The sequence below is a fragment of the Bos taurus genome, unplaced genomic scaffold (genome assembly GCF_002263795.3).
Source record: "Bos taurus isolate L1 Dominette 01449 registration number 42190680 breed Hereford unplaced genomic scaffold, ARS-UCD2.0 ScbfJmS_892_Leftover_ScbfJmS_927, whole genome shotgun sequence".
Lineage (NCBI taxonomy): Eukaryota > Metazoa > Chordata > Mammalia > Artiodactyla > Bovidae > Bos > Bos taurus.
The window spans coordinates 380794-395314 of record NW_020192291.1 but is presented as its reverse complement, the minus strand read 5'-3'; the positions used below and the strand labels follow the sequence as shown (position 1 = coordinate 395314).

At 45.5% G+C, this 14521-nt stretch overlaps 1 protein-coding gene, 1 long non-coding RNA gene and 1 pseudogene across 3 annotated transcripts in view; 2 read left to right on the top strand and 1 right to left on the bottom strand.

Moving 5' to 3' along the window:
• Positions 1 to 14521, bottom strand: part of LOC132344802 (uncharacterized) — a 282704-nt gene that overhangs the window by 143527 nt on the left and 124656 nt on the right. The window lies entirely within an intron of this gene.
• On the top strand, positions 6647 to 9508 carry LOC618364 (melanoma-associated antigen B4). Of its 2 annotated transcripts, none has more exons than XM_024989306.2 (2): positions 6647 to 6789; positions 7807 to 9508. In XM_024989306.2, exon 2 carries the CDS (start codon positions 7868 to 7870, stop codon positions 8897 to 8899), a length of 1032 nt encoding a protein of 343 aa, XP_024845074.1. In that variant the 5' UTR covers positions 6647 to 6789; positions 7807 to 7867; the 3' UTR covers positions 8900 to 9508. The 2 variants fall into 2 exon arrangements, with proteins under 2 accessions (XP_024845074.1, XP_059740510.1); XM_059884527.1 differs by having other exon boundaries at positions 6647 to 6794.
• On the top strand, positions 12896 to 13935 carry LOC112445804 (melanoma-associated antigen B5-like; annotated as a pseudogene).

The following is a 14521-nucleotide window of genomic DNA, read 5'->3' as shown; positions in this document are numbered from 1 at the left end:
TGAACTGTCTTCCTATCCTTTCAAGTCCCAAAGAACTACCATTAAAATTTTCTTTTCTCTTTGGCTCTGGGCTTTGGCCATGTTGATGAGTTATTCAGTTTTCCTGGGTCTCTCTCACGGCTATGTGTTATTATACTTTTATTTTATCCTATTAATCTGTCTCACATCAGTTTAATTCTTCGACCACCCACAAAAACCTAGAAGGGCAGAGGGAAGTTTCATCCTCCTCCATATTAGCTACATCTCACATATTTCTCTCTGTGTTCAAAATCCTTAATGAGGTATTCAATAACAAACTAATGGCTACGAATGTCATTAAGGATTTTACTCATATTGATATAATTACATATTTCTTTAGGCTTTTCTAATTTTTATTTATTTATTTACTGAGCATTACCCCGCCCAATAGAGCAAGAGCCAGGTTTCCTCATAGCCAGTCCCTCCCATCAGCAAGCTTCCACAAGCCTCTTCAACTCATTCTTCAGAGGGCAGACAGAAGAACTTCAATACCCTATTCTCTAGAACGAAAACCACAATCACATTTAGCTAACCTAAATGATCGCATGGATCACATCTTTGTGCAACTCAAAAGCTACGGGCCAGGCTTTGCAGGGCCAGCCAAGGTGGACAGGTCATGGTGGAGAATTCTAACAAAATGCGGTCCACTGGAGAGAAGAATAGCAAACCACTTCAGTATCCCTGCCTTGAGAACCCCATGAACATCATGAAAAGGCAAAAAGATATGATACCAAGAGATCATACCAGGGGGAGATACCTGAGCCCCCCAGGTCACTAGGTGTCTAATATGCTATTGGGGAAGAGCCCAGAAATAGCTCCAGAAAGAATGAAGAGACTGGGCGAAAGTCAAACCAACGCTTTGTTCTGGATGGGTCTGGTGGTTAAATGTAAAGTCCGATGCTGTAAAGAACAGTAACACATAGGAACCTTGAATGTTAGGTCCATGAATCCATGGAAATTGGTCAAGCAGGAGATGGCAAGAGTGACCGTCAACATTTAAGAAATCAGACAACTAACATGGACAGGAATGGGTGAATTTAATTGAGATTACCATTGTATCTGTGGGCAAAAATCCATTAGAAGAAATGGAGCAGTCTCATAGTCAAAAAAGAGTGCGAACTGCAGGTACTGGGTGCAGTGTGCACAAGGACAGAATGATCTTGGTTCATTTCCAAGGCAAAGCATTCAGCATCACAGTAATCCAAGTCTATGCTCCAACCACTGATGCCAAAGAGGGTAGAGTCCAGTGGTGCTAATAAGATGTACATCACAGCCTAGAACTACCATCCCCCACAAATGTCCTTTTCATAATAGGGGACTGGAATGGAAAAGTAGGAAGTAAAGGAATAACTTGCAGCTGAAGATGGAGAAGCTCTACATAGTCTGCATAAACATGACCCGGAGCTCACTCTGGCTCAGATCATAAGCTCCTTACTGCAAAATACAGACTTAAGTTGAAGAAAGTAGAGAAAATCACTAGGCCATTCTGATATGACCTAAATCAAGTTCCTTATGATTATACAGTGGAGGTGAGGAATAGTTTCAAGGGATATGATCTGGTAGGAAGACTGCCTGAAAAACTAAAGATGAAGGTTCAGAACAAGGTATAGGTGGTAACCAAAATCATCCACAAGAAAAAGAAATGAAAAAGGCTAAATGGTCGTCTGAGGAGGCCTTTCAAATACCTGAGAACGAAGGGAAGCAAAAGGCAAAGGAAAGATATACCAATCTGAATGCAGATTTCCAAAGAACAGCAAGGAGTAATAAGAAAGCATTTTCAAGTGAGCAATGCAAAGAAATAGAGGGAAAAAATAGAATGGGAAAGACTAGAGTTCTCTTTAAGAAAATTAGAGATACCAAGGGAACATTTCATGCAAAGATGGGCACAATAAAGGACAGAAACTATAGGGACACAACAGAAGCAAAAGATTTTAAGAAGAGGTGGCAAGGATATACAGAATAACTGTTCAACAAAGGTCTTTATGACCCAGATAACAGCGATGTTGTGATCACTCACTTAGAGCCAGACATCCAGCACTGTGAACTCAAGTGGGCCTTAGGAAGCATTCCTAAGAACAAAGCTAGTGGAGGTGATGGAATTTCAGCTGAGCTATTTCAAACCCTAAATGATGACATTGTTAAAGTACTGCACGCAATATGCCAGCAAATTTGGACCACTCAGCAGAGGACACAGGACTGGAAAAGGTAAGCTTTCATTCCAATCCCAAAGAAGTGCAATGCCAACGAATGTTTAAACTATCATATAATTGCGCTCATTTCACATGCAAGCAAGGGAATGCTCAAAATCCTTCGAGCTACACTTCAACAGTATCTGAAAAGAGAACTTCAATATGTACAAGCTGGATTCAGAAAAGCCAGAGGACTCAGATATCAAATTTGTAATCTCCATTGGGTCATAGGCAAAGCAAGAGAACTCCAGAAAAACTTCTACTTGTTTGACTATGCAAAAGCTTTGCCTGTGTGTATCACAGGCAAATGCAAAATTATTAAAGAGATGGGAATACCAGACCACCTCACCTGCCTTCTGAAAAACCGGTTTACCAGTCAAGAAGCAACAGTTAGAAGTGGACAAGGAACAACAGACAGGTTCAAAATAGGGACACGAGTACATTAAGACTGCATATTGTCACCCTGATTATTTAAGTTATATGCACAGTACATCATGAAAATTCCTGGATGGATGAACACAAGCTGGAATAAAATTGCCGGGAGAAATATCAATACCTTCAGATACGCATATGATACCACCATTATGGCAGAAAGTGAAGTGGAACTAAAGAGACTCTTGATGAGAGTGAAAGAAGGGAATGAAAAAGCTGGCTTAAAACTCAATATTCAAGAAACTAAGATCATGGCATCTGGTCCCAACACTTCATGGCAAACAGATGAGGAAAAACTAAAAACAATGGAAGATTTAATTTTCTTCTCCAAAATCACTGTGGATGGTGGATGCAGCCATGACGGTGGTGGTGGTGGTTTAGTGACTAAGTCGTGTCCGACTCTTGTGACCCCATGGGCTGTAGCCTCCCAGGCTCCTCTGTCCATGAGATTCTGTAGTCATGAATACTGAAGTGGGTTGCCATTTCCATCTCTAGGGGATCTACCTGAGCCAAGAATTGACCCCAGATCTCCTGCACTGCAGGCAGATTCTTTATCAACTGAGCTACGAGGGAAGCCCCAAATTAAAAGATGCCATGAAATTAAAAGATACTTATTCCTTGCAAGAGAAGCTATGACAAACATAGATCACATAATAGAAAACAGAGACATCACATTAGTAAAAGAGGTGTGTCTAGTCAAAGCTATGATTTTCCCAGGGGTCATGTGTGGATATGAGCGTTGGACCATAAACAAGGCTGAGAGCTGAAAAATTGATGCCGTTGAACTGTGGTGCCAGAGAAGACTCTTGAGAGTCCCCTGGACATAAAGGGGACCAAACCAGTCATTCCTGAAGGGAATTAATGCTGAATATTCATGGGAATATCTGATGCTGAAGTTCGAAACTTTTGGCCACCTGATGGGAAGAGCCGATTCATTGGTAAAGACCCTGATGTTGGGAAAGATTGAAGGGAAAAAGAAAAGGAGGCAGCAGAGGATGAAATGGTTGGATGGCATCACTGATTGGATGGACATGAGTCTGAGCCAACTCCAGGAGATGGTGAAAGGATAGGGAGCCTGGCGTGCTAAGGAGCATGGCGTCACAGTCAGAGATGACTGAGCAACTGAACAAAAGCAACAACACAGAACTGCAAAAGAACAAAAGTAAAATATATTGTAAGCAATGGACAATATGTAATAATACCATATTGATATTAGTTGCTCAGTTTTAACAAATGAACTTGTATCAGTTGAACCAATCCAAGATGTTAATAACAGAAGATGCTAAGTGGAGGAAGAGACTGGCTCTATAGGAACTCTGTACACTATCTGCTAAATTTTCTGTCATCCTAAATCTGTTCTTTTAAAAAATACAGAGGCTCACAAGACAAGATGTTGGCCACTCATTATGAAAGAAATGCAAACCAAAGCTACAATGATGCATCACCTCACACTTGCCAGAAAGGCTATCATAAAAAAAATCTAGAAACGATCAGTGCTGAAGTGGCATGGAGAAAAGAGAACCCTCTTGCACTTTGAGGGGGAATGTAAATTGATATAGCCACTATGGAGAACATTATGGAGAGTCCTTTAAAAACTAGAAATAAAACTACCCTGTGACTCAGCATTCCCACTACTGGGCATACACACTGAGAAAGCCATGCGTGAAAAGATTCACGGACCGCACTGTTTATTGCAGCACTATTTACAATAGCTAGGACATGGAAGCAACCACCTCAACTTCCACTGACAGATGAATAGATACAGAAGTTGTGGTAGATATATACAATGGAATATTACTCACCCATAAAAAGTAACAAATTTAAGTCAGTGGCAGTGAGGTGGATGCACCTAGAGTCTGTTTCACGGAGTGAAGTAAGTCAGAAAGAGAACAAAAACTATTGCACATTAATGCATTTATATGGAATCTACAAAATGGCACTGATGAATATATTTGCAGGGTAGGGATAGAGACACATGTAGAGAAAGGATGTGGACACAGCAAGGGATGGAGAGAGAGGGACAAACTGAGAGTGGCTATGACATATATGCACTACCATGTGTATAAGACAGAGCTAGTGGGGAGGTGCTCTACAACAGAGGGAGCTCAGACTGCTGTTCCATGACAACCTGGAGGACTGAGATGGGGGTGGCGTGAGGGATGCTCATGGAGGGGATATATGTATACTTAGAGCTGCTTCATACTGTTGTACAACAGAAACTAACACACTATAAAACAATTCTCCTCCAATTAAAAATTTTCATAAATGCTCTACTGATTTAAAATGTAGAAAAAATCTGGACAAGAACACATAGCCAGTACAGAGTTATATACAACAATGCCAAATGAATAAGAGACAGGAACAATGAAGAACAAAAGATAACGTAGGAATTTATCCTCGAATTAAAAATCTTAGGAAACACACACAAAAAGTATTCAAACATACAAATAACTTCAGCTATCTTGTATAAAATAGATCACCTTAGCAAAACCAAGAGTCTGGCCTGGAAGAATCAACAATTACTTAGATCACGTAATAGAAAATCCAGCACAAATAAAAGCAACCATACCAAAAAAACGTACCTACAAAGAAACCTCAGAACAATGTATAGGTTCCACATAGACTCAACAAGAAGAATTTGCTGACAGGCTTAGGACAAAGAAGTCTCAAAGAGAATAGTATGTTATGTGTATTCATGAGGAGCACATATTGTAAGACTGTCGATGTTGCTTAACTCCTTTGCAGATCTACTCCAGTCAGACCAGCTGAGACCACAATCAAACATGGGCTGCTGTTTCCTGTACCCAGCATAAACCATGGAAAACTTATACAAGGAATAAAGACAACTATTAACGGAAGCAAAAGCACAAAACTAAATAATCCCCCAGGCAAAATAAGTCTCTAATGAACTTGACCCTATGAGTGTCAAGGTGAGGGAGTCCTCAGAGACTGACAAGTGTGTGCAGGTTACAAGGGAAGAAGACAACATGATCAGCAGGAAAAGGCTTTAAAGTTCAGCCCTTGATTCTTCCACTGTGCCCTGGGGCCATGAATGGCTATAGCCTCACTGAAGGAATCTGAGGTAGCATCTCAGAGCTCCCATGCCAAGACCATGGGGAACAAAATTTTGAATTGGATGTGGCAGCATTGCCCAGACGTCATGAAATAACCAGCACAAACTTTGTTAGTGGATGACAACTGGCCCTTTTAAGTGATCACCTTAATAGACTATCATGCAGGGACTAAAAGAGAAAACTTAGTACCCCAAAAATTGTACCAAAGGACAGAAATTCACCTCAGAAATTTCGAGCAATGCCCCTGCAGTCGACTAAGAGCCCATGTGAGAACCGTCAGGCTAAGGAGCCCTTTCACTTACTCTGCTGGGATGGTATGGGGCATGGCTGGGGACAGGGGTGGATTCATACCAGAAAGGGAAGGATTTCCAGGCCCTTCCAGCAGTCAATATGAAGATCCTGAGTGAGATGTGAGGGGTTCCACACAACAGAAGGCAGTCTCCCATCCTTCCCTCTCAGCTCATCTTACCTGCAACAGCCATTTCCTGGAAGCCTCAGGCAGAAGGGTCCAGAGGAGATGTACGTGCACTTCTCAGCAGGAGTCTCAGGACTTGATGATGAGGGACTGGATGTCTTCGATGGGAGGCCTTGGCCTCAGGTCAGCAGATGGGACACAGCCCACCACCTACAGGGGTCAAGGGAAGACACGGAGTGTGGACGGAGCATCACTCAGCCCAGAAGACGGGGCCCGAAAGTGCCCTCCCTGTCATTCTCAGGAGTTCCAGGAAGCCTGTAGGGCCAGGCCAGAAACAATTCCTGCCAGGGTGCTGACGGAAGCTAGAGCCTGGGAGGGAGGCCCATAGACTCTGCTTGGTACAGGGAAGGTCTCAGGATCCGCGACGATTCAAGGAAAAATGCACATGCCAATCCTCCGGGAAGCTCCCCCAGAACCCCGCCCACCCTGGCCCTGCCTCTGCTGTCGGCCTGGAACACAGAACCACATGACAGGAAGTGACGACCACGCACACACGCTGGGGTTGCGACGCCATCTTTGAGAGCTGCTGCCATTTTGAGAACTGCCGTGCAGGGTGCCCAGACGGACGACTCCCAGGTCTCATCAGGTGTCCAAGTGTGAGGTGACGTGAGTTACAAGTGTGGGACACACGTCCGGCACGACCAAGCCTTTCCCTCTGAAAAGAGGGGGCCGGACAACCCCTGGCCACCCTGCCCCTGCTCTCTGCTGGAAGATTCGGGCCTGCATCTTAAGCCCCAAGTCCATCCACTTCACCCAGTTAGTCTCCGAGAGGAAGGCTTCAGTCCAGTGCTGGTGGACTCCAGTTCTGCTCAGTAGACGTAAAGCCCCGAGCCCTGTAGCTATGGGAGGGACTCTCGGGGGGGGACTGAGGGTCTCCACACCCCAGAACGGCGGCCACGTGAAACCCCCACTCCCCGCGACTTGGCCTCGGAGCATCTGGGTGGTATCCGGGCAGCTCTAAGGTCTGCGGGTCACCCTCCCTGCGATCTTGGATGTGGGAAACTGAGGTCGGAGGGGATCTGGGTCCAAGGGGTTGGTAGCTGGTCAGTACAGGGAGGATGTCAGGGCTCGGGAGGAGCCAGTGTAGGGACCATCCTTCCAGACACTCGGGCGAATCAGGACCCTCCCCTGTGGTCAGTGCTTCCTCCCAGCCAAACACAGGGAAGGGAGGCTGCTCTCTGAGTGGGGAGGTTAGAGCTTGCTTACAGAAGGGCAGGTCTCGGGACCCTTAGGTGGGAGGCTGAGCACTCCCTCCTTTCCTTCTCCAGAATCACAGGGAAGGTGGCAGCATCAGCTTCAGAGCAGAAGAGGGATCGGGGCGGGTGCTAGGGGTTATTCCCCATTTTTCATCCTAACTCTGAATGTGAACTGAAAAGACACGCCTCCCCTGCCAGCCCCCACAGGCCACCCTCTAACGCCTAGGCAGGGCTGTCTGGCTGCACCCCAGGGCTCACTCTCACTTCCTCCTCAGGGGTCTCAGGGGACAGGCTGACTAGGCAAACAGGAGACTTGTGGGTCCTAGAGCAGTGGACTCAAGGCCTCCTATGAAGCAGACTTGGTTTAAACCGGGGACAACTCTCCCTGGTGAAGGTGCTCACATTTCTTCGTCCTTTTCCAGGTGCTCTCGTTGTCTAACTTCCTAACTGCAGTCCTGCCTGCGGTCCCTGAACTGTGTCGTCATGCCTCGGAAGCACAAAAACAAGAATCATGCCCACGGGAAACGCTACCAGGTCCAGGGGGACACTCAGGAGGCCCAGGCCAGTGCTGCTGCAGCCCCAGGAGAGGAGTGCCTGTCTTCCCCCTCTTTTGTCCCTCAGGTTTCTTCCCAGAGCTCCGTTGCTGCTGGAAATCACCAGGAGCTTCAGGGAGCCATGGCCCCTAGCTCTACTGTTGCAGAGGCTTCCTGTGCAGGATCTGAAGAAGGTACCCAGGGCCCCAAGGAGGAAAGTGCAGATGCTGCCCAGGCAGCCCTGGTCACTCGGAGCATTCGCAAAGATACTCTGATCAAGAAAGCCAGCATGGTGATGGATTTCCTGCTGGAGAGGTACATCATGAAGGAGCCCATCACACAGGACGCCATGCTGGAGGTCATTGGCAGTAAGTTCAAGCAGCACTTCCCTGAGATCTTGAGCAGAGCCTCTGAGCGCGTGGAGCTGTTGTTTGGCCTGGAGCTGAAGGAAGTCGACTGCAGCAGGAACATCTACACCCTCGTCAACAAGTTCAGTCTCGGGGTTGAGGAAGGTTCAAGTGATGAGGAGGAGCTGCCCAAGTCTGGTCTCCTCATGGCGCTCCTGGGCATCATCTTTATGAAGGGTAACCGTGCCACTGAGGAGGAGATCTGGGAATTTCTCAATGTGTTGGGGATCCATGCTGGGAAGAAGCACTCCATCTTTGGGGAGCCCAGAAAGCTCATCACCAAAGATCTGGTGCAGAAGGGGTACCTCAACTACCGCCAGGTGCCCAATAGTGATCCTCCGGGCTATGAGTTCCTGTGGGGTCCGAGAGCTTATGCTGAGACCACTAAGATGAAGGTGTTGGAAGTTCTGGCCAAGATCCAGGAAACGGTCCCGAGTTCCTTCCCAGACCTCTATGATGAGGCTCTGAGAGATCAGGTGGAGAGAGCAGCGCTGGGAGGCACGGCCAGGGCTCCAGCAATGGCTGAAGCCAGTGCCTCTACCAGGGCCAAGTCCTACAGCTCCTCCCACATCTAGGGAGGGGTCAGGGCACTTTGTTCCCTTTGTGTTGGAAGAGAACAGTCTACCTCTTAAATAGTGCAGGGGTAGTAGGGGTGGGGGGAACAAAACCCATATGTTTTTCTCAGTTTTAAGTAGTAAGGGAGTTTAGGTGCACTTTTAACAAAATAACGCATGTTTTCCTTTTATCCATATGAATAATATCTAGTCAAAAACAGATGATTTCGGTAGGCAGGTAGAGGCGTTTGGTATTTTTAAATATTACCACTCTTCACAAGGTTTATCTTGCTTCAGAATCTAGGTTTATTAATGTCATGGAGTCATGTTTACTGTTGTTAGGTTTTTGACTAAGAGTTCATTATTTGTAAACAAGTTGAAAAGACTTCAATATTTTCCTTATGGTACAGAAAGAGGTAACAGAGCATTGGAATAGAATTTTACTTGGAAATATGTAAGAATCCTAGAGATAAATATTTGGGATCACAGAGCTTTCAGAGTAAACGCTGGTTTATTCTTCGTTTGTCTTCTTATCTGTCCTCTTTCCTTGTAAAAGCTAATAACATGGACTTAGATTTGCTTAGCTTATTCAAACTGTATGACACTTAAATCATAATAAAATAGAGACTTTGCTCGTTATTTCCGTTTTCTCCCAAATTAATTGACCATCTTCTGTTTAGAAGGCTTTCTTATAGTACTGGGTTGATAAGAAAATGAAGCCCAAGCCACTGCCCATGGAATTTTGAGTCTAGCAGCAGGGACGATATAAGGAAGGTGGTGAGCTAACTCTAAGGAATAAACAAATAAATTTAAATGGGGGAGGTGTGGAAGAGGAGGTTCCAGATGAGAGCAAGCAAGTCGAAGTTACATGATTAAGGCGGCACTGGGTCTTGGGGAAAGTCTAGTTCCTCGGTGGGAGGTCATTTTCAGTCCAGATGCATGATGGGCTAGATGAAGCTGTGGGAGTGATGCCAGACACTCATATGATGGTTCTCAGAGGTGAGGCTGTAAACCTGGAATATATCTAAACCATATATTCACCGTTATTTGGGGATATCCGAAAACCATAGGGAATGGAAGGGGCCCTGTGCACTTGAGCCAGGGCAAGTGAACACTCACACTACGTGTTTTCATCAAAAGCTGTCTAAAGAATTTCTGAGAAATAAGGGTGATTCCCATTGAAGTGAGATGCCAAGACATCACTGGACTGTCTCTCTTTTTCTGGGATGGGAGCACCAGAACTTGCTCTGTTAAACGGGCAGTTTAATTAGGTTATGTTTACTGTAATTTGGCAAACTTTAAGGGAGGGCTCAATTTTTACTGTCAGTGGGATTAAATTAAGGGTGGTTTGGACAAGCAAAAGCACCTGAGAGGGAAGTTGCTGGTCCTTGAGACAAATGAACTTGTCCTTGCATCCATGTGGAGAAGATAACCCCAAACGCCTATTAAAACAGGTGCTCAAATAGGGAAATACTGCTTAGTTTTACTTGCTTGGGAGCAGTAGTGCTGATGTGGATTTGCCTATTGTTTGGAATTGCATATTCTCTAGCCTGGAAATAAAATTATGTGATGGAAGTTTGTTATCATTCGGGGTCAAAATCACCTTTGTAATAACTGCCATTCATTCAAAGTACCAAAGCTTGTCTCATACTGTGCCAGGTGATTAACATACATCACACATGTCTCTGGTCCTACACTATAGACTCTCAAACACCATTTGCAGATAAAGAAGCTGGAATAAAGAAGCTCAAATTCAAAGCTCATAAATGATAGAAGCTGGACTGGACCCCGGCACTGAATTCCTCCAGAGCCCATACTGTGCCACTCCTCCAGGATGAGGCCAACCTTGGGTCACTTCCTCTTTCTGAACATTAGTCCAAATGTTATTTCACACGTTCAGTAGCAGAATTTCATACCCCAAACACGGCTTTGGAATAAAAAGCCCCAGAAATAAGTAACAAAAAATGAAAATAAAAGTGAAGTATGTATAAGGAATGAGACAGCAATCAGTGACAATTTATCTACAAAGGAAATGTCAGTAAACGGCAGTAGATCAGGGATGCAGAAAATCATTTAATTCAGCCCCTTCCTTTCAGAGAGTAAATCTGTTAGAGTGAAGGTTCTACAAGAGGCTGTGTCTGGTCAGTGAAGAGAAGGAAGAGATCAGCGTGTTTTCTCTGATAGCACACCACCTATGCTGGGGCCCCTCCCGGACTGTAGCTTCCCTATCACTCCTGGGACTCAGCCCATTCTCTGTGAGATTTGTTGCAGGCAGACTTAAGACTTTTTAAGATGTGGCTTTTCCCAAGAACTCTTTCATAGAAGAGACAGGAGTCAAGATAAAGACAGATGAATGAGGAACTGAAGTCACAGAGAGACTGGCCTGGGTCTGCTCTCAGAAGGCCAAGACAGGGCTGACAGGCTGCACATTCCCTCACTTCTTTTCAGGGCTGGCAAGGACATGGTCTTTGGTCTACATGGGTCACCTTAGGTTGAAAGAAAGAGGAAATCCAGAGTCCCCCAGGAGTCAAGGTGAGGTACCTGAGTGAGGGCATACCCCTACACTGAACACAGAGGGCCCCAAGAAGCCTGAATCCTAATGTGGTCCCTGAAGGCACAGGTAAGAGTAGCCTCATGTGGCATTCCCAGACGTTGCCTCTCTGGCACCACAGGGAGTGAGGACCTTAGTCTGAGAGAGCTCCCTTATGTAAACAGAGAAAGGAGCCCCACACTCTGCCAGGAGTCAAGCTCTGGACTTAGGAAACCCCCTGACCTCAGAACTCTGAGGAAACTGCACAGAACCCTGGCCTTCCTGGCATCCCTGGGATACCTGCTCATTGTTGACATGACATGCCCATTTCCTTCTATGAAGTCACAAGTGGGGTTGGGACATGGTCCAAGGGTTAAAGCCTAGGGCCAGCAGTGGGATTATTTCCAGGTTTTCCAGAAAGCAACGGAATACCCTAAAGACAAAGGGAAGCACACACCCCATAACCATATGATTCATCTCATCCTCTGTGCCTCAGAAGACCAAGGACGGGTATGGACAGGTGAGGAAAACCTTACTTTTTCCTTGGGGTCTCACGGAGATGCTTGCCCTACTATAAGGAAGTATAGTAGTAGATGGGGTGGACCTAAGTGGAAGGAAGGGTAGAATTTCAGGCCACAACAGAGGTCAAAGCAATGACTGAGGGATCATATACCAATAAAAAGAACTGATAATGACTCCAGCCATGTTCCTTGTAGCCCTTGAAGAACCAGGGCAGAGCTATCAAGCTGAAGTTCCACCAACATTTATTTATATCAGGTGTGTAGGAAGTGAAACCCTTAGTATGAAGGTGCAGATACTATTCCAAGAAAGGGGTGGGGACACCAGGCCTTAGGGGAACGAAAAAAGCACTCTTAATTTATGTTGAGGACTCCAGAGGCCAGGACAGAAAACTTCCCAATGAGAACTCAGTACTGGGTGATAACTACTGACTGGGGTGATAAGCTGAGGACCTCTTCACTTCTCAGAAATCCCAGGAAGCTTTGTGATGCCAACTAGAGGACAGCAGAGGGAATGGGTCCTATGACTGGCCACTAGTTGGGTGGTGGTCTTGACTGTGGAATAACAGATGCTTCTGTGTAGGAGACTACCAGCCCCTTCTGTCACCCCAGCGTGCCTGAGGCAGGGGTAGCAGGATGAAGCCTAAAGATCACTCTAATTTCCTTCAATATGTTTCCCAAAGGACAGCTGATTAGGAGAATAGGAACCCTGGGGGTTTTCAGAACAGTGCCCTCAAGAAAACCACAAATGAAGCCTTCCTGATAACCAAAGTGGTATTTCACTGCTGCGGCTGCACACTCAAGCTTCGTCTTCCTGTGGGCCCTTATCACCTGCCCTTCTACTCACACTTCTCATCATTGTCCCCCAGCACAGGCATCATACCTTGGGGTCAGAACCATAAGCTCTGCATCCGTGAGAAATGCCACCAGGCGTGATATGAGCTCCAGAGTCACAGGGGAGTTCAGCGCTCTGCAGTAATGGAAGAGCTTCCCTCTACCTCTTCTCTTTTAGAAGATAATTCACAGAGCTCATCAGCTACTGGGTCAAATAGCACTTCCCAGGGGTCTTCGGAAGCCCCATCTACTACCAGCACTTTTTCAACTACTTCTGACACAACATCTGATGAAGAAGATATCAGTCAAGATGAGGAAGATTCACGTTCCTCCAATGTCTCATGTTCTACTGAGAACACCTACAGTGATACTCTGAATAGCATGACAAGTTTGTTGGAACAGTTCCTTCTGCATAAATATAAAATGAAGCAGCCCATTATGAAGGAAAACATGCTGAAGATTATCCACCCAAGATACCATAACCGATTTGCCGAGATTCTGAAGAGAGCTGCTGAACACAGCAAGGCTGTCGATGCAGTTGACTTGAAGGAAGTTGATTCAACCATCCACTCCTATGACCTTGTCAGCAAACTGTACTTGCCCAACAATGGGAGAGTGTGGGATGGTAGGGGCTTACTTAAGACCAGTCTCTTGATGACAGTTCTGGGTGTGATCTTCGTGAAGGGCAACTGTGCCACTGAGGAAGACATCTGGAAATTCTTGAATATGATGTGAGTATATGCTGGGAGAAAACACTTCATCTACGGAGAGCCCAGGAAGCTCATCACCAAAGACTTTGTGACGATGAAGTACCTGGAGTACCGCCAGGTTGCCAACGGTGATCCTCCACGTTTTGAGTTCCTGTGGGCCCACAAGCCCATGCTGAAACCAGCAAAATGAAAGTCTTGGAATTTTTGGCAAGTCAATGATACGGTCCCCAGTGCCTTCTCATCACAATATGAAGAAGTTTTGTGAGATGAGGAGGAGAGAGCTCAAGCCACAGTTCCAGCCAGGCCTGGCACCACTGTCACTTCCAGGCATGTCCCACGGCCACATCCAGCAGCTCCTCCCACCCCTACTGAAGACCAAGACTTTTAAAAAATCATCCAGATAAGAAAATTTGACATCAAAATAGGGACTTTTGCCGAAATGGGATGCAATCCCATGATAATAGTGCTGGGACAATGGAATGAAAAAATAAAATGAAAAAAATTTCAAAACATGATCAACCTTGATTGTTCTCCATCTTTTCTGTCTTCTGTTTTGTAAAATTAAATAATTTATACCTTGATATGCTTCTTGAAAAATGCAGGAGGTATCAAACCTTAACAAGTTAGACCTCTTACTGTCTTCATTTATTTTTTGAGCATCTGCTCTTTGAAAGGCTCTATGCTAGTTCTGGTGAGGCTAAGATCAAGACCTCCCCTATGCCCATACAACTTTAGAAACAAGGAGCTGCAATCACATAATTAAGATCTTGAGATAGCCTTTAGGAATGACAGGAAAGTAAAAAGACTATCCAGGAAGAAATCTCTACCTTGGCTAACGTACTGATTTGTTAGGCTTTCCACAACAAAACCCCACAGAATGCGTGGCTGAAACAACGGAATTTTATTTTCTCAGAGTTCTAGAGGCTGCAAGTCCAAGAGGAGGGCTGGTTTACCCTGAGGCCTCTCCCCTTGGCTGCCAGGTGGCCACCCTCTTCACTTGGCATTCCTTTTGAGGGCATATATCCCTGGTGCCTCCTTTTTTGTCTCCATT

Excerpts from the sequence above, each read along its gene's own strand:
- LOC618364 (XM_024989306.2), top strand. The coding sequence starts at position 7,868 with ATGCCTCGGAAGCACAAAAACAAGAATCATGCCCACGGGAAACGCTAC.